The 25,118-nt window shown below is 32.6% G+C and overlaps 1 protein-coding gene and 1 long non-coding RNA gene across 3 annotated transcripts; one reads left to right on the forward strand and one right to left on the reverse strand.

The window, feature by feature from the left end:
* Positions 1 to 3,739: 3,739 nt before the first annotated feature.
* Positions 3,740 to 24,310, forward strand: LOC143073638 (NACHT domain- and WD repeat-containing protein 1-like). 2 transcript variants are annotated; one of them, XM_076249325.1, is made up of 17 exons: positions 3,740 to 3,986; positions 5,627 to 5,712; positions 6,514 to 6,630; positions 7,159 to 7,392; positions 7,855 to 7,975; positions 8,317 to 8,427; positions 9,687 to 11,114; positions 11,650 to 11,885; positions 12,661 to 13,131; positions 14,838 to 15,018; positions 15,587 to 15,785; positions 16,241 to 16,401; positions 19,821 to 20,715; positions 21,375 to 21,562; positions 22,227 to 22,349; positions 22,764 to 22,834; positions 23,069 to 23,454. In XM_076249325.1, exons 1-17 carry the CDS (start codon positions 3,881 to 3,883, stop codon positions 23,129 to 23,131), a joined length of 4,791 nt encoding a protein of 1,596 aa, XP_076105440.1. In that variant the 5' UTR covers positions 3,740 to 3,880; the 3' UTR covers positions 23,132 to 23,454. The 2 variants fall into 2 exon arrangements, with proteins under 2 accessions (XP_076105440.1, XP_076105439.1); XM_076249324.1 differs by lacking the exon at positions 23,069 to 23,454 and adding an exon at positions 23,495 to 24,310 and having other exon boundaries at positions 3,741 to 3,986.
* Positions 12,876 to 15,686, reverse strand: LOC143073639 (uncharacterized). The gene is made up of 3 exons (XR_012977559.1): positions 15,570 to 15,686; positions 14,030 to 14,170; positions 12,876 to 13,046 (listed from the first exon to the last, which is right to left on the reverse strand). It is a non-coding gene; the product is annotated as an uncharacterized LOC143073639 (long non-coding RNA).
* Positions 24,311 to 25,118: the final 808 nt, after the last annotated feature.

Raw genomic sequence — 25,118 nt, forward strand, 5'->3', positions numbered from 1 at the left:
GTATGACTGACTGTTTCAATTGAGCTGCCATCAACGCCCTTAAGAATTTTTTTTAGCGTCCCTTGACATCCTTGAACTATTCAGGATACATTTGCTATGCCGTTTGGATCCGCTGATCGGGACATGGCACACCAATCCGTTCATATTACTCCGTCGATAGGACTGTGTTGTTGGACACCATCGACTTCATCTTCTAAACTTCATTTAGTGCCTTATTCCAGCAGCTATTGACTGTTATTCCAGCAGCTGTTGACTGTATGACCCGTTTAGCCACAGGTACTGTAAGGTTGAAATTTACACATCTCTATCATCCATAAACATGTGTGCTTCTTGCTTCTTTCTTTGTGCTTGACAGAAATGTTTGCACCCAGCATTTTGCTTTCTTCGTGAACTTCGTAAATATTTCTACGAACCAGTTTCCATTCTCAATTTTACAGTAAGTTGTTCATTAATGTATATATAGTCATTCTTCCTGCATAGCATTAGTGACTGCTTCCAGGACAGTTAGAGTTAGTTAATTTTATGGCCATCCTAAAATCGACAGTTTCAATAAGTAACAAGAAACGTTCGGATGCTGTTTTCCTGTACAACGCCTGTGTTAAAAGGATATGCATGTCTATACTAATCTTCTATTGTTCGTTCATAATCTCTGAACGATTAATTTTTCTTGCGTTCTTCGTTTCATAATTGCTTCTGCGATATAACTTTCTTCATTTTAGAATGTCCAAATTGTAATTTCTTACTGTTAGTTAAACGATCCTTGTTTGTGAGTTCATCATGGGGTATGGTATACCAAACATGCATGCATTACGCTGCTTGCATGACCTCTTAGTGTTTACATATTCACAAGTCATTTTCTGTCAAGATTCCATTCATTTGATTTGATTTTGCAATGTTTTAAAAATAATGCATACACTCTTTCCAAACGACTTTTCATGTGCCATTAAATTTTCGCTTTGCATGGGTTTCAGAACTTCTAGATTTTGAAATTGTCGTGAAAAAATAGATACCGGCTCAAATATTGAAACTCTTTTACAGCTGATGTTTACTGTGTGTATTAATACATTTTGACATCAAATTCTTGATAATAAATGAATTTGCAAATGTTATCTTAGTGTCCATATCATTGAGTAATAGTTAAAATGGTTAAAATAATCGTATTTTGATGTAAGCATAAAAAAGATCGGGATGTAGAAATGTTAAAGCAAACCTCACAAATGTATATGAAACACTTTAAACAAACCAAAACTGTACTAAATGAATATTTTCCTACATTACGAATTAGAGCAGTGTCTATTATTTTTTAAATTGTTTCATCGACTCTGAAGTACTAGAAACTAGGTGTTCATCTTTCCATCACATGAGTAGCTTGAGTTTTACTACCTGTTGGTACGGTACCTTGCAGTGTGTTGCTTTGGTTGTAAGGAATCACGGGGTTCCGACCATACGTTGATCTTCTCTTCTGATGGAACATTAAGGTCCAATAGTTCCTGCATACTTTACGTGTTTTAGCTCTTGGAAGAATACTAAAGATGTTCCTTTGCATCACTTGTTCCAACAATTGAGAAACCCATTGGAAATTTCTATTATTTTAAATAAAATCACCGATGTTAACTCCACTTGCAGAATAATTTTCGTACTCCATTTTTTATGAAGCCACCCCACCGCTCCACGGGCACAATATGTAGATTATTGGTTTGCTGGTGACTATGACATAATTGTTAGTTATAGTAGAGTAGCTGTGCGTATTAAATTACAATCAAATTTGAGACATGTAATTGTTTTCGCTCTGTATCCTACCAAACCAATTGTACATAGTAATTACAAAGTAACAGCAACCCTTGGTGCATGACACAAGATTCTTCACTTGGCATTTTTGGTTTTCAGTCTATTTGATATAATTTAGATATACAATGCAATTATATGTTTGCCTCACAAATGCCTACTCAAACAAAACAGCAAAAAGCCCAGTATCAATTTATTAAAAGAAAGTAGAATTTAAACCAATCGTGATCTGAATATTGGTTATTCAATGAAAATATGTAAAATCTAAAATGGAATTAGTCAAAGTTTACTACATGTTTATATTATAACTGATTTTGGTCTGGAATTTCCGATGATTCAGCCGTGACAGTGTTTGAAAAATATTGTCATGTGAGTTTTTTTTTTTAAATTATAATCCTGATTGAAGAAACGAGATTATTAACAGTAGTGGTCAGTGACAGAAAAACGCGAAAAAGAGAAGTCGTTTAATCGTGAAAATGAAAATTGGCAAAACGCAAAATTACGAATTTGAAAAAACGCGAAATCGAGAATTGAATTTAGTGTCACGATTTCGCTTTCTTGATTTCACGAAAGTCGCTTGACTGGAGACATATGGATTACGATCCGAGGCGACGGCGACGATGGGATATTTGTATATGACTAAGCTTTCAATAATATTTTAGATGCCATGGTAGAAAAACTGGATGCTTCATGCATTGTATGCAGAAATCTTATTCTTCTAAGTTTCCGTCTGTCATATATTCATTGCCATTAAATGATCTTATTTTCATGGTTTAGTGACTGCTTGAATTTTTTTTATGTTTTGTCATGTGAAAGAAACTATAAGCAAGATGAATACTAGATTTGGTGCATGGAATGATTTCAAGGTTTCTATGTCTATCTTGCATAGTTCATCTGACCTTGACCTTACGTTCGTGTGATACTTATATTAAAACGGGCCTTCACATTACAGGCTTTAAACGTTACATATATTCAATAATGAATAAAGCAAGCGAGCCGGTTACATTCCAACGTGTGCACTCTTGTTTGTTTATATCATCGACGTCCGACTTTTAAAATAAATAGTGACAATTCTAGCTGCTACTGTTTGCAAGTTTAAAATCCAACTAGGCAAAACACCGTAGTTTTATCTGAAAAAATATATGAATAAGCAGCAAAATATGTAGGCGACGAGTATTTATGGCATAACAATGTCATGTATATATCAATATTAGAACACATTGTTTGGGTACACATGTAATCAAGTAAGTAAAATAAATTTAATTTTTTTTTTATTACAAGTCGAGCAGGTAATTCTTTTCTTCCTTTAAATCTTTAAGAGATTAAATATGAAAACTCCTAGCACAAGATAATTTCTTAAGCTATCTTATGTTATCATAGATTCACAATATATCAACAACCAGACAGAAAATAACTTATTATAAAATTTAAAAAAAGGTATCTACATTAATGTACATATTATATACAGGAAGCACTCATAGTACGTTTGTCAATATGTAGATTTGATATTACAATACAATACAAGTATACAATATGCCTTATTTTAAAAACACTCAGTCACATTGACATATTAAAAGCAATGTCTAGACTAACTACATAAAATCTATGAACGGTCAGCACTGATAGTAGTGTCTCCTCCAAGACAGTCTTGATTGACCTATAGTGGTTATCTTTTACAAATTTTGACTTGGATGGAGAGTTGTCTCATTGACACTCATACCACATCTTCTAATATATAATTAACATTAAAACTCAATATTAAATAAAAGACGCTGCTACAGGTTGGCTTTTACTGTGCACAACAGTTCAACATAAAACTACATAGGGAAAACAAAAAAATCAGAAAATACTGTCAAACAGTCAAACATAATATCCACACTTATCTGTGTCCACACTTGTTATAAAATTTAAAAAATGTATTTCCGGAGTATTACAGCTAGACGGAACTCGTCTTGACATTTACTTTTGATGTTTGATTGGAGACCAAAAAATACATAATATTATTGTTTTAGAAAATGGGCATTTAAATGCTGATAAGTCCTTTGTCATGAGAGAAAAAAGATATATAGATCTTTGAATATAATCATCTTTAACAATGGGTGATGCAGCGACCCAGAAAGAAGTCCTCAATGGAAGTTATGGGGACCTCCCAGAAATGGAGAACACGGTTGTTCGTGTGTTCTTTAGTTCAACTTTCACTGGTATTTTTGTTTACTATTTTTAAAAATAAGCAAAGAAAAAAGAAGGAATGATTAACGTTTACTCGTATCATGTTATCATGTTATAGTGATGTAATAACAATGCAGGGGCGGAGCCAGCCATTTAAAAAAAGGGGGGGGTCCAAACCCAGGACAAAAAAAGGGGGGGGGGTGTTTCAACTATATGTCCCCATTCAACCATTCAAATGCATTGATCATCCCAAAAAAGGGGGGTCCAACCCAGGAACCCCCCCCCCACTCGGGTTTGCCACTGACCACACTGACCATGATAACATGAGCATTGTGGTGCTTGAAATTTACATGTATTATAGATAGATGTATAGTATTATAGATATTAACTGATTAATGGTTGTATACAGTTTTTTTCCTGGTAATTTAAATGTAGTTGAATGATTTTGTCTTGTCTGAGATGAAAGTTTATTTTTTGATAGCTAGGAAACTGATCCAATTGTTGAAACAGATTATTCAAGTGCCCCCATCCTTAGTGCCCGTTTGCCCTAATTACATGTTCTCCCTAGGTCAGTTCGCCCTGGGTTTGTTCGCCCTACTTTTAAAAAAGAAATATCAATATTTCGGGCAAACAAATTTAATAAACTTATTCTGATATTTATAGATTATCTATTCTTGGAAATTTCTGAAAACAAACGTTCAATTACATAATACTTCTCACTAATTGTTGAAATACTTGTCTTTGATGGATTAATAATAGAAACAACATTTTGTTTTGATAAACTAGTCAACTTAGAATAAATAAAAACAATAGTTGAATAGACCCTGGGCGAATAGGTACTAGCTATAGGGTGAACGTGAATCAGGATGAAAGGTACCTGGATTCCCCCCATTTCACCTCTTATACAGTGTTATAAAGGAACATACATTGTTAATGTATAAACCTTCAGTAAAATTCTCCAGCAGTGTAATCCTGATATTCTGTTTGTATGGTTGAAAAAATGGCACTATAATATGCACAAGCACCCAGTCAGTATGACAGGATCTAAACTCAGGAGCCTGTAATTCAGTGGTTGTTGTTTGTTTATATGTTACATATTTGATTTTCGTTCATTTTTTTACATAAATAAGGCCGTTAGTTTTCTCGTTTGAATTGTTTTACATTGTCTTATCGGGGCCTTTTATAGCTGACTATGCGGTATGGGCTTTGTTCATTGTTGAAGGCGGTACGGTGACCTATAGTTGTTAATGTCTGTGTCATTTTGGTCTTTTGTGGATAGTTGTCTCATTGGCAATCATACCACATCTTCTTTTTTATATTATATTAAATTATATGAGTTTAATATGTAACAAATGTAAAGATACAAACTTATATCTAATAGAAAACAGAATTGTTCTATAAAAATGAGAGAGAGATACTCAGATATATAGTCAAACTCACTAGCATCAATATGTAGCAGGTTAGAGTAAAATCCTCCCTCTCCCCATGATTTGTCCAGAAAAATATTGATATGACATCTCTAGGTGAAAAATTATAATTATTAACACAGAATGTATAAAAGTGCAAACCATTTTTATAAAAAAAAATATTTTATATAACTTATTATTTACCCTGTAATTGCACACATGACAGATAATTCTGTGACTAACATTTATTCACTTTGTATTTCCAGACATGACAGTAGATAGGAATTACTTGATGAAGAACAGTGTACCAAAAATTAGGCAATACTGCTTGAAGAAAAATTTAGATTTTCAGGTGAATTTTGTTAAAAAAATCCTATCAAACAGGGGCAAAATTTTTACCATTTTTAGGAGGTAAAGACTGGGCCTGTAATTTTGTTGGAATTCATGATTTACATTTATCAAGACTTTTCGAATTAATTTAATAATTATTTTTAGGATCTGGGAAAGAATACTTTATTGTAATCTAGTATTCAGAATTAAGCTTTAATTTTTTCCAAGAATTTTGGGGTTTGCATCCCTGGTAAACCATAAATTACATCTTCATCTTTTGGAAATGTTTGACAACATGTTTCATTTGCCATCCAAAACAATATTTTTCAATCATATTCTTTTATTTATTTTCAAATGTGTCAATATTGCCCCAAATTAGCAATAACCATCAAGGAAATGTATGCGTAATAATCAATTAAAGACCACATGTTTTCTACATGCACTCAACCTGTGCTGTAGGGATTAAACTTTAAAAGGTGAAAAGGTCTAATAATTTCTCCCTTCAGTATGAGGAGTATTGATATGAAAATAGTACAGTTTTTATTTGTTACCAGATATTACAAACAACTTGTATTATTTGACCACCAACATAGATTGCATCCAGTACTGTAAGTATATTGTTTAAAGCTTGCTTGTGGTATGGGTTTTGCTCATTGTTGAAGTTCATGCTGTGACCTGCAGTTGCTACATGTAACTGCTAAGTAATTTGGTCTTTTTGTTTGCGAGTTGTCTTATTGGCCATAATACCACATTTTCTTATTTTCATATTTTAGATATATTTCATTGTGTCACATATATAAACAGTGTGTATATTATATTGTAGATAATTGATTATCGCTGGGGAGTAAGAGATGAAGCTTCTATTGACCACAGTACCAATGATATAGTATTAGAAGAAGTAGAGATCTGTAAACTAATGTCTAGAGGACCATATTTTGTTGTAAGTTATTTGCTTGGTAGTAAGTAAAATCAAAAACTTCATCTATTTTTTCCCAAATAAAGAGAACTGCAGGATTATATTGATGATTTCCTCATGTTCATACTTTCACATAGCAAATATGTTTCATAGGCAACAAATCAATTAAAATTGAATTTCTTTAAGAATCGAATGATTCATTTGGGTAAACAAATTTAGTTATACAATATATAAATCTAAAAAGATGTTTTCAGTGGAATCATAACTTTAACAACCTAATAATGAGACTACAGTAAATACACTTATTTTCTCTAATACTTGTTTACAATTCAAATAAAAATGTTAGTTATAGTGCAACAGCAAAAACTCACAAGAATGTGTACACCAAATACAGAAAGACTTAAAATATATAGACCTGTAGGTTTCTTTACAATTTGTCACATGAAGGGGTGTATGCTCATGAAAAAAGTAAAAATGTTTTTTTTTTATCAATTTTTTTGAATTTGTTAAAATTTGTATTTTTCCTGCACTTTATTAATCAGTATATTTTAGTTATTTCTTGGTGACAAGTATGGTTCTAGATCAATACCTAGAGAGATTGAGGCTAATGAGTACAAGATTCTGTACCGTACAGCTATGAAGGTTGGGTGTGACACAGTCCTGATGAATCAGTGGTACAAACGTGATGACAATGCTGAACCTGCCGTGTATTATCTTCTACCAATCACTGATGTCCTACCAAATTATAATAATGATGATCCAAAGAAATCCACAGAGAGAGAAAAGGTTTGTATTGTTATATTTTAAAGATTGAATATTTCTTTTATCAGGTCATAACAACAATATAAGATACCAAGAGAAAAGAAATAACAGTTATGAAAAATAAAATACAATGGAAAGATCAATACAAAGAGCCAATGCGTACCAGATTCTGTATTGAATAAATGGTACAAAAGTAGGTCAATCATTGAATCAGTGTCACAAAAGTAGGTCAGTCATTAAATAGTGTTGCAAAAGTAGGTCAATCATTGAATCAGTGTTACAACAGTAGGTCAATCATTGAATAAGTGTTACAAAAGCATGTAACAAAAGTAGGCAAATTATTGAATCAGTGTAACAAAAGTAGGTCAATCATTGAATAGTGCTGCAAAAGTAGGTCAGTAAATTACTTAAACATGTTAAAAGAAACCATAATTATTATTATACATGTAAAACTTAACATTTTTCATGTTTTGTAAAATCATTCAGGAAAGAAGGGAATGGGATAGCATAATTGAGAAATTGACCCAGTATTTAAGGAAGGCTGCTGATCAGGCTTATGAAGAAAATCGTATAACCAAAGATCAAAGATTGAAATATTTTTATTCAGGTATGTTGATGTCATATCCATGATTGATTTTTTTTTTATAGGAGTTTGTTCAATTGTCTTTTTTGTGAGATCCATTAATTTTCGTGGTAATCACATTACTATTTATAAAATTATAATCCAATTTTTGAAACAAACTTTCACTTTGTAATTGAAATGTTAGTTTTATCATTGAAACAACATAATTTTAAGTAAAAAGCAAATATGATCAACCATTATTTTTATTTAGGTTTTGTTGCCTGTGGATTTTTTTTATAATGTTCTGAAAGTTTATTGTTTCAATGTTTGGTTATTACAGTCATACTACATTCTAAATCTTAGCCTTATAAATTATTTGATTTTAGTGACTGAAGCAGAGGCAACTAAAGGCATTATAGAAAGTGATTCCATCAGAAACAGAGTGCTTGCTTACATCAGAAACTTTGAGAATATAAATATAGAAGACAAGATTGCAAGTATGTTGGTATTGTTAATCAGTTTTTGGTTTAAGGTGGTACCTAACACTACAGGGAGATAACTCTGTAAAAATCTTAAGGTGGTACCTAACACTACAGGGAGATAACTCTGTAAAAATCAGCTAAACTTTATCAATCACAGTATTTTGTTAAGGAAATATTAAGCTTCTCAGTGATCAAAATAAGTGTTTGTCAAACTGCTATATATCCAATGAAGTTTTTCCGAGAAAATGTGTGGTTCAAGGTTTTTGAAATTTTTATATTTTGTCAAAGTTCAAAGTCGATATTTTGTCAAATTTTATGAAAAATAAATGAGCCATATTTATTTTAGTCAAATTGTTTGGTACCACCATAAGTGTTTGTATAAATATTTAGCTAATGTTTATCCATAATAGCTTTAATATTTAAAATCTAAATTCATGTAACATCTTTGATCCATAGTCAGCATTTGACATGACAATATTTTCTGAGAGAACCCTTTATTGCAGTTCTTTACCCTGAAAGTTTTTCAAAGAGGTCCTATCTTCACTAGCCCAATGGTTACTACCCAGTCCCCTCCTCACCACCCTTGGCAGATTAAGATAGAATTTCAAATTCAAGAGGTAACGATTACCATTGGTAGCAGTTGGAACTGGCTGAATCCAATTTAAAATTGCCTTTAAGAAGATTACGTTTAAATTTAGAAATTGCCATGTGCTGATTTTGCAGCAATTTTTTAAGCCATTAATCAACTTATAGAAGATCCCAGGTATGTTTATAGCGCATATAGTTGAATGTAAACATATATTTTCTATATTGGCTTTACGAAATTTGTAAACACTAGACACCTACATTTTTATCCCTCCACACTCAGAAGAGAGTTCAAGTGCTTCTATTGGTCTAACATGGTGAATTCTGTAATTGGGCATTTCATTTGTCTACTGGTAGATTGGCTCATCATCATAATCATAAATGATGGTTCCATTTACCAAAGGTTGAGAGGAGGGGGCTTAATCATAACCTAGCTAGAATGAAAGGTTTCCATGGTGATATCACAGCTAAGATTCATTACGTTTATTTCGCTCAGCACAATTTACATGTAGATATCACTGATATCTAGCCAAAGCATTTCATTGATTCGTCCAGTTATTTAGTTAAATAAGTTTTGCAAATACAGTGTAAACTTTTGACCAAAAATAAAAATTAAAAAAAATTGGGGAAAAGTGAGATAGAAATGAAACATGATTTTATATTTTAGTACACCTTTATTTTTTTTGTAGAAAGATTTATTGACTTAGTAAAAGATGATACTGCCATAGACCAAGAAGCTAAAGATTTACGAGAGCGTCTTAAAATAGCGAAGATTCAACCTGTCCTTCTTCCAGACGAGACAAAGAAGGACACATTGTATTGGACTCCAAATGGAGTGGACCCTGAAGATCCTGATCATATGGAGTACCTTGTCAGTCTGGGGAAACATTTTGAGGAAAACATGATCAAAATGGTAGATTATACTCTGAAAAAGAAAATTGGAAATAGGGAGGATGATGAATTGTACGAAGAAGTTCTACATCATTTACATTTTGGTCAGAAAAGATTGGAAAGTTTTTGTGGACGAGAGGAAATTCTGGAAGATATCAGAAACAGAATGACCACAGTTCATGGTGGTTCAGAGGATAGTGATTTGTCACAGAAAGAAGATGAGAGTTTGGAGTCAGATCAGATGGAGGAAATCGGTAATGATGATACCCTGGAGAATTATATAGAAAATGAACCAGAAAATGACCAAGCTACAGGAAAACCGGATCCTTATTTTGAAGAAGTGAAGAGTAAAATTGCTCTTTATAAAGAAAGAGGTATTATCTATGCCAATGGTGACATGGACAGGGATGTTGATGCTGACCCAGAAAAGAACATGAAACTAGAAATGATAAAGAAATGTGAGCTGAAAGAGTACTCACACCCTGTGATTTTACATGGAGAATCTGGTTCAGGAAAAACTTCTATCATGGCAAAAGTTGCCAAGTTGTCAGAAACATGGTTTCCAGGTAGTTCTGTGATTGTCAGATTTCTAGGGACCTCCGGCAATTCTTCGTCATTAAAAGATGTCTTATGTAGTGTTCTTAGACAAATACTCAAAATAAATAACAAGACCTTACCCTCATTTGTAGACCTTGGAGGAGATTTTCTCTACCTCACTCAACTCTTTGAATCAATGCTCAACAACTATGACCCCTCACAAACATTAGTAATTCTCTTAGACTCAATTGACCAGCTGAGAAGCCATGACCGTGCTCATCTAATGAATTGGCTCCCGCTCAAACTTCCAACAAACATTCATTTAATAGTATCCATGTTGCCAGAAACAAATGGATGCTTACAAAACATTCGTTATAGATTAATTATTGAGCAGCAGTTTATAGAAATACCTGTACTTTCAATGAATACTTCAGATGATGTGATAACAAAAATTTGTCAGCTAAAGAACAGAAGACTGACAAAACCTCAACGTCGACATTTGATGGAACTGTTTGTAAAGTGTGCTAGACCACTATATGTAAAGCTCCTGGCAGACCGAGCTATACTATGGAGGTCATCGACTGATGTGAAGGATTTTAAAGTTGGACCAAATGTTCAGGCAGCCATTGATATGTTCTTTGATTATCTGGAGAAGAAAAATGGCACAGAAGTTGTAGAAAAAACTTTTGGTAAGTCTTTTTAGCAGAAGTTAAGATTTAGTGAGGTGTTCAGACAGTGCATTTGTTCTTTGATATATTCACATATACAAGCACTAAAGATCCAAGGTCACAGTTCAAAATCATGAGATGTAACCTTGTATGGGTTAAAACACACAATATAAATCTTATTTTATGAGGTACCCTACAGTAATTAGCTTTTCATCAATAAACATTTGTGCTCTAACTTGAACATTTTATGTCTTTTGGGTTTTTTTTGTGTTCTTGTAGTCTCATTGACATGATTGATATACAAATGCATACCCCAGAATGGCCCAGATGTCCATTTCTGTTTAGTATTATTTAAATATAACTGAGAGAGAGCATGCATCAATTGCACAAGAACTACTTATAATTTGTAAATTTTACATATACGCAATAATTGCTTTTGGTAATCTTATTTTTTTAATTTATTTTAAGCTCGTTGAGCGCATCGCAAGAGGGTTTGAGTCACACAGAGCTAGAAGATTTACTTTCATTGTTTTTTATGTGATCTTATTTTTTTTAGGTTTTCTGAGTGCATCACAAGAGGGTTTGAGTCACACAGAACTAGAAGACTTACTTTCATTGGACGATGAAACCCTACAAGATACATACCTCTACCACTTACCCCCTGACCCAGACAATATCAGGATCCCTCCCTCTGTTATATCTCTACTTATGAAAGATACGAAAGATTACATGGCATTTCAGAAGTCTGGAGGAAAGAAAGTAGTTGGATGGTACCATAGGCAGTTCATTGAGGTTAAACATAAACATATTTATTTATATACTATCTAAGTCATTTTGACAATAATAAATTTATTAGAAAGAACATATTTTTTTAAATTCTGAATAACTTTGAAGCTGATAATTTATTTTTTAACTATTTTAACTTTTCCTTGTTTCTTATTTCTCAAATAATACAGTAATTTTATTGCCATTGCATTGCATACTTTCTTTGTTTTATATCAATTGTGAGATTGCAAGGAATCATGGTAATTACATACAATAAATATTGATGAATAGATCTGAACTTCTAGACAATCTTCAATGAAATGAAATAATTGTTTATCGAAAGTTGCATAGATTTTTATGGCTTCCTGAACACCAACACTGCCCAATATTTCTCATGAGAAAATTTACAGTGAGTTATCTTTCTTGATGTTTCAATAACTAAAATGTATAGCTATTACACTTTAATAATAAAAAAAACCATTACGGAAAATAGGGGAAACTTTGACATATTATTTTATGGAACAAATCAATAACCCATTGACATTACACAAATCCTTTCATTTGAAATTTGTAAGGTTAGTCAAGTGGTGCCTTACACTTTCTTAACATTTTTTTCAAAATTCTAAATAGCTTGAATTAATTTTGTGCTGTTTTCGATAAAGTTGTTATAAAAGTTATGAGTCTGTTTGGAATTTAAAATCAGGTTATTTTTATCTACTGCTAATTTGTTAATCTAAAATAACTAAAATAACCTGAAATATTAAAATCACCAATCTGAGTAATAAGTTGTTTTGTTTAATAGGTTGCTAGGCGACGTTACTTGACAGGTAAAGAAGGGAAGAATATGTGTCAGTTATTAGTGGACTACTTCAGAGGAACGTGGTACAACAAACATAAGCCACTAGAACTGTACAAAAAGAAAAAGGCTTCCTACCCTGAGTCAAAGAGGGGGGTACCAGATCAACCAATCTATTTTCATAAGGAATGCTGCAATGTTAGAAAGTTAATTGAACTGCCTTACCAAATGATTAAATGTCATTTATTTAAAGATTTCCATGATGAGATAGCATGTAGCTTTGAATGGCTGTATGCCAAATGTAAATTTGTCTCCGTATCAGCTGTTATAGAAGATTTGAAGATGGCCTTGACTGAGATGGATGCCGCTGGTAATATTGATGATGTTGAATCCTACAATGATATTAAAATCGTTAAACAGATGTTATCATTAGGCAGTGATAGTATCAGAAAAGACAGCTCTAACTTGGCATTACAGGTACTTTACAAAAATATTGCCTACACTCTGTTGTCATCCATTTATCTATTTAAAATTAAGATGGGTTATGATTTCCAATGAGACAACTCTCTGCCAGAAACCAGATGATGTAGAAGTTAACAACTGTAGGTCACTATAGCCTTCAACAATAAGCAAGCCTGTTCCACATACAGAGCTATAAATTCACTAGAACACATAAGGGCATACACTAGAACACATACAGGCATACAATTTAACACATAAGGGCATACCCAAGCTATTTTGCAAAGAATTCAAGGGCTGTCTTGAATTTTCAATGTTGCTTTGTGTTGAAGACCTCACTTTGACTTTGAGTTGTTTTCTTATTTTGTGTGTGTTTTTTGCTGTGCATGTAATGATTTTGTGTCCTGGTTGGATACCTTTGTTTTTCTGTTATATACTAGAAAATTTAGGACATATACTAGAACACATTAGGGTGTACACTAGAATGTAGTCCATGCCTTAGAACAAAGTAGGACATTAACTAGCATTATCTAGAACACATTAGAGCATACACTAGATCACATTAAGGCATATGCTAGAACACATTAGGGTATTCACTGTAACAGATAATGCATACAATAGAACACATTAGGCCATACACTATAACATGTGAGGGCATACACTAGAAAACATTAAGGCATACACTAGTGTATACTTATTGACTGGGTATGAGTGGGATGGTACGTTTATTGTCCCCGAGGTGCAACTATTGCCCTGAGGCGTAGCAGAGGGCAATAGTTGTTTCCGAGGGGACAATAAACATACTACCGGTATTCCACGAATATCCAGTCAGTAAGTGTTTTATTATATCGAAAAAGAAAACAAACAATAGATGGTGTCAACTATCGTTATATAAAAAGCAGAAATCCCACCATACTGTTTAAAGTTTACTTCATAAATACTGTGACATGCAGAGGTTACGTCCTACACTGAAGTTGAGGCAATAGGTAAAGCGCAACGTAGTAACTCCCCCGGTATTTTTTAAATCCTCCAATCCTGTAGCTGCATTTGAAATTCCCTGAAATATAATGATGCTTGCGGTCAAATAGTTTCACCCAGTTCCAATAGTTGGAAACTATTGAACGGTCAATAGTTTAACACTTGTAATTGTGAAAAATAGTGAAAATATTGTGTATTTATTTCATACAGAAAATATTAATTTAGGTATAATAAAACATTTAAGGGCATTCACCTAAAACATAAGGGTGTACAATAGAACTCATCAGGCAATAGTATTATACGCTATAACACATAAGGGCATTCACCATAAAACATTAGCACATACAATTGTCACATTTATAGGATAACACTAGAAATCATTTAGGCATTCACTGCAAAACATAAGAACATACACTGGAACACATTAGGCATACACTAGAACACATTAGGATATACACTAGAACACATTAGGATATACACTAGAAATCATTTAGACATACAATAGAACACTGTATTACATATAAAAGACAAATTAGGACATACAATAAAAAACAAAAGGGTTCACAAGTCACAATTGGACACCCTTGTTTTTAACCAAATGGTATTGTTTGGTCCGAAATGCAATTCAATCTATTTTCAAGTTAGTCCAGAACATATAAGGACATAAACAGGTAAGGGCTTTCACTACAAGTAATTTTTTTGATATAAACGAGAGATGTCTATATAAATGTTATTTATTTCAACAGATTTTAGGTCAGCTGGGTCTTGGCAATACTAGCAGTGATTTCATAAAGAAACTTGTGACAGAAACCAAGGAATGGTCAGAGACCTGTGATATATCTCTGTTACTGCCATTATCCCAATGTCTTCCTCCTCCTGATGGCTATATCAAAACTATGATTGATGCTCATGTATGGCATACTGGAGGTAATATTGGTATATTTGATAACCTCTTTAAAACTTGCCTATGATGGTAGGCGAGGAAAATTACTGTGGATTCATTATTATTCATTAGATACCAATTTTCATGGTCTTCGTGGGTACAGGTGAACCAGGAATTCAAATGTTCAACGAATTACATATTTTCTATAGGCCTGGTATGAAGATATTAGTAAAAAACGTAATAATTATGTCAAACAATGAACACGTTTCTCAGAACAGTTTTTTTGTAGTTTAAGTATGATATAATAAAATATTTCAAAATGCAAGTTTAAATTATTGCGTTTACAACTCTGTCGCATTGTTCGCAATAATAAAAACCTGGCAATAATTTCTGAATTTACAGTATTTACAAATCTTTCTGAAAAACAAGTAGTCCTGCTTAATCCTCCAAATATAAATCAAATTGAAAAACAGTCTTCAGAGCTTAATCCAGTTGATTCTTAGTGATTTTTGCTTGTATAGATATGAAATAAATATTACACAATATCATTGTGTTGTTGTTATTTTCTAGAATGAGAGAATATGCATTTACTTACAATTTTATATAATGCAGATGAATATGACCAAGATTTCAGTCGAGTGATGCATCTACAGGAACACAACAATATTCTGGTCGTGTTAGAGGCTGTAAAAGACCATATACATGACTATCTCTCTGTCTTTGATATGAACGACAATGGATCAGCGGCATTTTCAGAGAAATTAGAAGTCAAGGGAACAACATCTGTTTACCGCCCTGTGATGAACGATAAGTAAGATTAGAAAACAGCAATTCTTGATTTACAAATACAGTTTCGCAGTGTAATGTATGTTTGTATGATAATATTGGGCTTTAGTTAGACCACTAGCTATGTAGTATCTATACCTGCAGGTTCAAGTGAGTTATTCTCAACACTTGGCATTCATTGCTTGTCATGCGTTAACATTTACTTAAATTTTCTTCTCGGAAACTTAACTACTGGGTTAATTGGAACCAAACTCTGCCACAGTCATTATTTGGGGTACCTATTTTTAAAACAAAAAATGTCCTAATGGTAATGATAATGCCGAAAAATAGAGAATAGAGGTAGCTTAAGATTGAGAAAAAGGATGATATTTAATAAACTACATTATATTAAAGGTGTTATTTCATGTAAACATAAAATAAACTTTTTTTTTAAGTTTCTCATACTTGAACATGATAAATCTGATTACCTTTTTTTTTTAGGTTTCTCATACTTGGACATGATAAATCCTCTGACAATGTATTTCAAGGAGGAGCAAGTGGCCATGACCAATTAGTGAAAACAGAGACATTTGCTGAAGTCAACATTCCAAATAGATCAGAATGTGTAGCTGTGTCAGATAAATATGTTGTTTATTCTAGCTGTAAGTCATTCTTTTTATGTCAGTAAATTGTATGAATAAAAAGATTTTTGGGGTGAGACATTGAGACAGCAACCCAACAAGTGATAATATCTTAAGGCCACACCAATTTGATTAATAGTTCTTTGGATTTTCCCGCTCCTGTTTTGGAGAAATCGACTTTTCAAAACAAACAAAAATTACCGCTTCCGCAAATTTTTGGGCCGCATGCCGCTCCAAAATTAGTTTATCCTTTACATTTTTTTTTCTCTCATAGACGTTTTTCTTGTGTATATATTACTTCTATCAATTCAAACGCAAGTGTGATTAATCGATTTGTTGATAAAAGGTAAAAAATCGGGAGACAAAATAAAAAATCTTTCGTTAGACGACCACGATCACAACAGTACTCGTTAGAACCATTGTCATTCCCGATCATTGTTTCAACAGACACTCAGTCTAGTCTGATATCTGACATACACCGACTGTTAAGACAGACAAGATATGTTGTCCAACGGTCCCATCTTGTCAGGCAAAATATCCGTTGGACATCCGAGTAATCTCGGACTACAACAGACACAGACAGAGCTATCTGTCTTGGACAAAATTGATATTAAATTCACACGATTAAAAAAAAATAAGTCTTTTTGACATATAATTTTATTTTGATGAAAACCCATTCCCCTTGTTAGTCTATTGACATGCACTAAGAACTCTTTTGAAATGGACAATTAAAGAGTTTCAATATTCGAGATCAAAGTGGTCACTGCAAATAATGATAAGGCATGTATTATTGGTTATGTTATTTATATGTTTTTATATTATCTTATCTTATTGGTGCAACCACTTCCAGTTTAAGATACATTTCAGGTTTCAGGGGCAAAAGAAAAATGTCTTTTGCCAAATCAGAATTATGCATGTGAATGTGGTTTAAGGACTTAATGTATTTTAAGGGAATGTTTCATTACACTGAGATCTACATGCATAGCAATATAACTATTTCACTCAAGATGTTGTTGAAATATTCACATCCCACATTATGTTGATCCTATTATGTTCCAACTAGATGCCAAGCAGCCAATAAAGAATCACTACCATATACGAAAACAACAGTATCAAAGATATTTAATATTTTTCAAGGGCATTTTTTGAATATATACACATATCTTAATTTTATTCCATACAATATATTAACCTACCATAATTCCTCTTGCTAAACTTTATCCGCTTTGCCTTCTTAATACACACATGGGTGAATTTAAATAAAAATCCACGCAGTTGAACCTTATTTGACGAAGATGGTCAAAATTATACTAAACCAAAATGAACCAGACAGTTGGGTATGGTATAGACTGTACTGCAGGCGCAAATACACCAAATTATATACATAAGAGCATGTTTCTCTTCCTTTTTCTTTGAAATTACCCAGTTTAACATGTACATAAATTTCTAAGATGCACAATTTTAAAAAAAATTATACCGCTCGCTCCACTTGTAGAGCACCCGCCTCAACAAAACTCATTTTCAAGAATTTTTTACAATAAAATAAATTTCGCTCGCTCGCCCCATATTTTTTGGAGCTTTTGTCCAAAGAACTATAAATCAAATTGGTGTGGCCTAAAGAGCATATTTAATCATTACTTTTGTATGAATTACTTAAACCTAAGGATTGATCAAAATTTCGAATTTGGAGTTTCACTTTAATAAGTTTTGAATCCCTGCTTTAGTATTCTTTTATTACTTTTATTATAATTTTATTTTGATGAAAACCCATTCCCCTTGTTAGTCTATTGACATGCACTAAGAACTCTTTTGAAATGGACAATTAAAGAGTTACAATATTCGAGATCAAAGTGGTCACTGCAAATAATGATAAGGCATGTATTATTGGTTATGTTATTTATATGTTTTTATATTATCTTATCTTATTGGTGCAACCACTTCCAGTTTGAGATACATTTCAGGTTTCAGGGGCAAAAGAAAAATGTCTTTTGTCAAATCAGAATTATGCATGTGAATGTGGTTTAAGGACTTAATGTATTTTAAGGGAATGTTTCATTACACTGAGATCTACATACATAGCAATATAACTATTTCACTCAAGATGTTGTTGAAATATTCACATCCCACATTATGTTGATCCTATTATGTTCCAACTAGATGCCAAGCAGCCAATAAAGAATCACTACCATATACGAAAACAACAGTATCAAAGATATTTAATATTTTTCAAGGGCATTTTTTGAATATATACACATATCTTAATTTTATTCCATACAATATATTAACCTACCATAATTCCTCTTGCTAAACTTTATCCGCTTTGCCTTCTTAATACACACATGGGTGAATTTAAATAAAAATCCACGCAGTTGAACCTTATTTGACGAAGATGGTCAAAATTATACTAAACCAAAATGAACCAGACAGTTGGGTATGGTATAGACTGTACTGCAGGCGCAAATACACCAAATTATATACATAAGAGCATGTTTCTCTTCCTTTTTCTTTGAAATTACCCAGTTTAACATGTACATAAATTTCTAAGATGCACAATTTAAAAAAAAATTATACCGCTCGCTCCACTTGTAGAGCACCCGCCTCAACAAAACTCATTTTCAAGAATTTTTTACAATAAAAAAAATTTCGCTCGCTCGCCCCATATTTTTTGGAGCTTTTGTCCAAAGAACTATGAATCAAATTAGTGTGGCCTAAAGAGCATATTTAATCATTACTTTTGTATGAATTACTTAAACCTAAGGATTGATCAAAATTTCGAATTTGGAGTTTCACTTTAATAAGTTTTGAATCCCAGCTTTAGTATTCTTTTATTACTTGTAAAGTGCAATAAATCATGAATTCTTATTAATTTTGTTTTTATTTATAATTATAGATATCACAATCTATGTTTAATTGATTAGAATAATCATTTTATACTGCAACTAGTTGTGTTAATTTCCTAAATATAGTAACACAGCTATATTTTGTGCAATGCAATTTTATCATGGAACACTGTTTTCCACAATCAGGATTCATTTAGGGTTGAAAAGAAGTTTGACATTTGTGTAAAGATTTAAAAAACCATCAATGAATTATTAAAGTTGCAATATAAAAACAGTATTAGGTCAATGTCATAAAAACATAAACTTTTTTTTAGTTTTTAGTATTCTGCACAAAACAGTTTCTCAGCCTCATGCCAAAAAGTTCATATTTTTCTGACATCGACCTAATATTGTATATGTATTCTTACTCACACATTCTTTCATCGAAATAAATCTTTTTCTTAAGATTTGAAAAAGAAAAATGTGTACAAAGAATTTTAGTACTCATGGTGAAAAAAAGAGTTGATTTTCTCAATATGCTTTTATTTTTGTTTTAATCTATTTACATGATTTATTATATATATATATATGATTTTAAATATATTTGCTATCATTTTCCAGTAACCCAGATAAATGTATGTACCATTGGACAAAACATTACAGCAATGTCAGTGACGAGGTCTGTTCAGTTAAAGGTCAAACCAGAGTATCTAGTTATCTCCCCTGATAATCAATTTCTTGTTGTTTTCTCTGAAACATCTTTATTGGTGTTGAATATGGAGACTCTAGAAACACTACACACTTCAGTAGATGAAGGATTTTCATTTGGATCAAGCAAACTTCCATTTCATGCATTAGTTCATATTTTGACCACCAATAAGATGTTGTATAGAGGATTGGGATATAAAGACGGAAAATTCATTAACATGTTGGACCTGGCTACAGGGGAAAAGGACTATTCTGTACAGCACTGGGAACATTACACAGCAGATATTGTATCCGTTCATCCATCAGAGAAATACTTTGCCGTAGGCCTTGGAAGTACCTCGGTCACAAATGGGGACAATGATAAGAGATGGTACATTCACAGGATAGCAGACGGGCAACAAGTGTCAGAATGCACAAAAGAATTCTGTGGTTGCTATGGTGTCACATGCTTGAAACTATTCGGCACAGATCAAATCTTTGCTGTCACTGCCTTAGTATTTACAACATTGAATGAAATTTATATATTTTATGCTGGTACCATAGATGATCCATTATCAGAAGTAGTTCCCTGTCAGTCTTTGAAGGGTCACAGTATGGAAATCATGCAGGTGATACTTAGTAAAGATGAAAATACATTGTATTCAGCCTCACAAGATTGTACCATTAGAGTATGGGATGTTAGCAGGGTTGTTAATGAGTTCTCAGATACATATTTAAAGAATGGTAACCAGCTGGATGCAGCAACTGCTACTGAAGACTTCAGGAAAAATATGAAAACTTTCTCAACAACAGCTGTAAAAATTAGCAGGTCAGTAATACAGTTGTGTGTTATTATCACATTTAAGATAAAGCAAACAAATGGTATGATCTAGACAAAAAAAGTAACCAAGCTAAGAGAAATTTCAGATTTAAAACACATTTAATAAAAAATATTTCAAATATAGTTTGCTATTGGACAGTTTCACAAAGATAACTCATGGTCACTATGGTAACTAATATTCATTCATAGTGACAGTAGAATATGATCTCATAAACTGTTAAACTCTAAACAGAGAACCAGTGGAATCTAGGTAAAATAAAATTGAGAAAGAAATGGGGAATGTTTCAAAGCAAAAATAACCAGACCATAGAGTAGACAACAGCCGAAGGCCACCAATGAGTCTTCAATGTAGCTAGAAGTTCCAGCACCCGGAGGCATCCTTCAGCTGGCCCCTTAACAAATATGTATACTAGTTCAGTGATAATGGACGTCATACTAAACTCCGAATTATACACAAGAAACTAAAATTCAAAATCATACAAGACTAACAAAGACCAAAGAATATATCTGACTAATTTATTTATAATTAGCTATCACACATTATTTACATTGGAGAACTGGAATGGTAGTTCACCCTATATGAGATCTGAACAACTCTTATTTTAGAGATAGCAGACTTTTGCATTTATATCTATTCTGTTTTGCAGTGACAATAGATCAGTGTTGGTAGGACGGTCAGATGGTCAGTTCATGGTAAAGGACCTGAATGATGGGGGAACTTTGTATGAACAGAATTATGGGAAGACCGTCACTCACATGCTGATGTCAAAAAGTGGAGAAGAAATTATTATAATTACAAAAATGGATGACATAATTATACTTGATTCTCAGTCATGTAAGTGTTCTAATTGATTGTAATGTTTACATGTCAAACTAATAGGTATAGAGATGTGGTATGATTGCCACTGAGAAAACTCTCCCCCAGAGAGGGTTCATCAGCTCATGGCCAAATTGTTATGGTTCATTGTAAACTTGATACTTGTTTAAGTTGGAGTAGAAATAAGTCGACAGACTTACAACGATGATGTGTTTCAAAGCTGAAATGTACTGATTACTTTTGGTACGAAATATCATTTATATAGAAAATTGTAACATTGTAGCCAGCCAAGTTCAATATTTATTCTTGAAATATCCAGTAAAAACATATCACCACTAACATCAAACGTGTATATTTACTGACCAATTTAAAGATGTTGTGTCATTAGACTAATAAGGCTTACTCTGGATTTATTACTGTAGTTGGATACAATTTTCATGGATTATTTGTGTAAAGGTGAACCCCAGTTAAACAAAGTACAATAAAAAATACAACTTTTCCACCATCCATGAAAATTGATACCCACCCATGAAAATAAATGTTTCCACAGTAGTTGTCTACATCTTTCTTTTTGTGCGAACAATAATCGTTGAAACTGATGAAAGACTATTAGATAACATGTATCCATAAACGTAAAGATACAAAAGTGAATAACTATTAGAATCTGTATTTTCATTTTTAGATGAGTTGAAACACAAACTGTCAAGTAAAATGACTGTGAACTGTGCAGCAGAAGCTAACAGTATTTTAGTTGTTGGTAAAGGTGGAATGGAGGCTAAAGGCAAAGCATTTAACATAAAGAATGGTAAGGAATTGATTATAAAAAGTGGTAAGGAGTCATATTAAGGGAAAGCATTTCACATAAAAAATTGTATGTAATTGATTAAAAAAAGATGAACACAAGGCTTAAGGGGAAGCGTTAAACATCATAAATGGTAACTCATCATTAATTTTAAGGGTGCAAAGTAGCTTTTAAAAAGTTGATAAATCTTTACAAAACATGACAATAAGTAGCTGATAATAGTGTAATTTTAGACATAATAGTTTTTCTCTTTCATTTCATTTTCATGGTGTTATGCTAACCAAGTATTTTTTTTCTTAATTTTCTATGGTTTGTAATTTCCTTTACAAATGAAGAGCAGTAAAATTATATTAGTATATTGTCTATGAATCTACACTTATTTGATTATACATGTACCGGCATTTCCATATTTTGTAGGTACTATGGTTAAAGAGTTTTCACTTTTGTACTCACTAAGTCAGGTGGCCATCAACTCATCTGGTACTAAGGTAGGTAACTCTTAGTCAAACAGAAGTTAGAGATATCTTATTTTTTTTTACTTTTGATTTAAAGTGCCCTGTACAAGTTGCAAATGTTTAATAACATCTGTCAAAACTTTGTTAAGCAGTTGTTTTATTGTATTGTACTTTTGATTGTCCTTCATTGTAAATCTGAATTGCTTTTTAAGATTGTGAATACAATGTTTGATTTCCACTTGATTGTACCTCTGTTTAATGTTTCAGATTGTGAGTACAATGTTTGATTTCCCCTTGAATGTACCTCTGAATTGCTTTTTCAGATTGTGAGTTCAATGTTTGATTTCCCCTTGATTGTACCTCTGTTTTGTTTAATGTTTCAGATTGTAAGTACAATGTTTGAATTCCCCTTGATTATACCTCTGGATAATGTTTCAGATTGTGAGTACAATGTTTGAATTTCCCTTGATTATACCTCTGTTTAATGTTTCAGATTGTGAGTACAATGTTTGATTTCCCCTTGATTGTACCTCTTTATTTCAGATTGTGAGTACAATGTTTGATTTCCCCTTGATTGTACCTCTTTATTTCAGATTGTGAGTACAATGTTTGATTTCCCCTTGATTGTACCTCTTTATTTCAGATTGTGAGTACAATGTTTGATTTCCCCTTGATTGTACCTCTGTATTTCAGATTGTGAGTACAATGTTTGATTTTCCCTTGATTGTACCTCTGACTACTGAAGATGAGACGGATTCTGCCATGGAGGATATGATGCAGAACAATGACACAATGATGAGTGGCAGTTCTGCTGTAGATATCAGTCCAGATGACCAGTACGCCTTCTCTGCATCCACTGATGGAGGTATTAGAGTGGTCAAAATGTCAGGACAGTACTTCATGAGATTTGACCAGAAGTCGTCTGCTGTTGCAGCTTTATTTTCACCTGATAGTAAATGCATTGTTTCATGTGGGTTTAAAACTATATATGTCTGGTCTTTAGCAGACGGCACATTAAGTTACAAATTAAAAAAGCATGATGATTTCGTTATCAGTTTGAAATTTGATCTTACAGGAAAGTATCTTTTGACATCTTCAAGAGATAAGAAGTTAGTGATGTGGGACTTTAAACGTGGAATCTCATTGTCTACTTTTGTGGCCCATTGTCAACTGCCATTGGTTGATCTGTCATCTGATGCTAAACATCTTGTGTTTGTTCCAGAAGATATTGCTGACGTTGCTATATTACGGTTGAATAAATTGTTAACCAGCATCGTTGATGGGACACATAAATTACAAATAACACCTGCATTGCTGGGTGCTCAGGCCATGGCTCTGTCATTCTCAAGTCAGAAAATGAAACGAAGGGAGACAACTGGTATAGGTTGTCAAATCATGTGATCTCATTGTAAAACACTTGTATTTAGCGATTGAACAATTATATCCTCTCACTCTGAAGAATTTATATTTAATATTTACTAACTCAAAAACCTCACTATGAAAGATTAATTACACAAAGATTATATCTAATTGTAAGTGAAAGAAAGTAAGAGTGGGTAGAGAAGTGGTCAGCACTTATTGTTGTTATTTTCAAATGTCTATACATAATTTGATAGGTCTTGCTTTCATATTGGAGGCGTGTAAAACTTTATCTTGACTGTCTACTGTGGATTCATTATTTTTCATGATACTAACTTTTGTCGATTTTTGGGGAAAAGTGAATCACCTATTTAAATGCAACGAATTGCAATATTTCTAGAGGCTTGTATGCTGACTTCAGCAAAAACAACAAAATCAAATATCCAAAAAAATACTGATTTTTCACTATCAACAAAATTTGGTACCTAAGAAAATAAATGAACCCACATATATGCTAGAAAAGACATTTGTTTCTTGATGTTATCTTCCGTTGACAAAACATTAATTTTCACAGGAAATTTCAAGAAATATGGCTTCTTACATTTAATTTTTGTTTTAATTTAAAGGTGTTCATTTTATTTCCTATAATATGCTGGGACTTGTTCTTTTTACAAGCTTAAGGTATACTGCCTTTAAATGTGATGTTACAGAACATAAATATTTGTTTATACTAAAAGTTTGTTCACCTTAAATGTTTGTTTATACTAAAAGTGAAACACAAGGATTATCATTACACATGTCAGAGTCAAATTTATGTCCTCATGCACATCTGTGTCCCTATATCAAATCTTGATAATCCTGGTGTTAAATTTTTCTACTTCACTAAAAGCAATCTTGGTTTTTCTGCAATCATGAGGGTACAGGGTCGGTAAAAAGGCAATTTTTTTTTGCATTAAAC

Source organism: Mytilus galloprovincialis, chromosome 4 (genome assembly GCF_965363235.1).
Source record: "Mytilus galloprovincialis chromosome 4, xbMytGall1.hap1.1, whole genome shotgun sequence".
Lineage (NCBI taxonomy): Eukaryota > Metazoa > Mollusca > Bivalvia > Mytilida > Mytilidae > Mytilus > Mytilus galloprovincialis.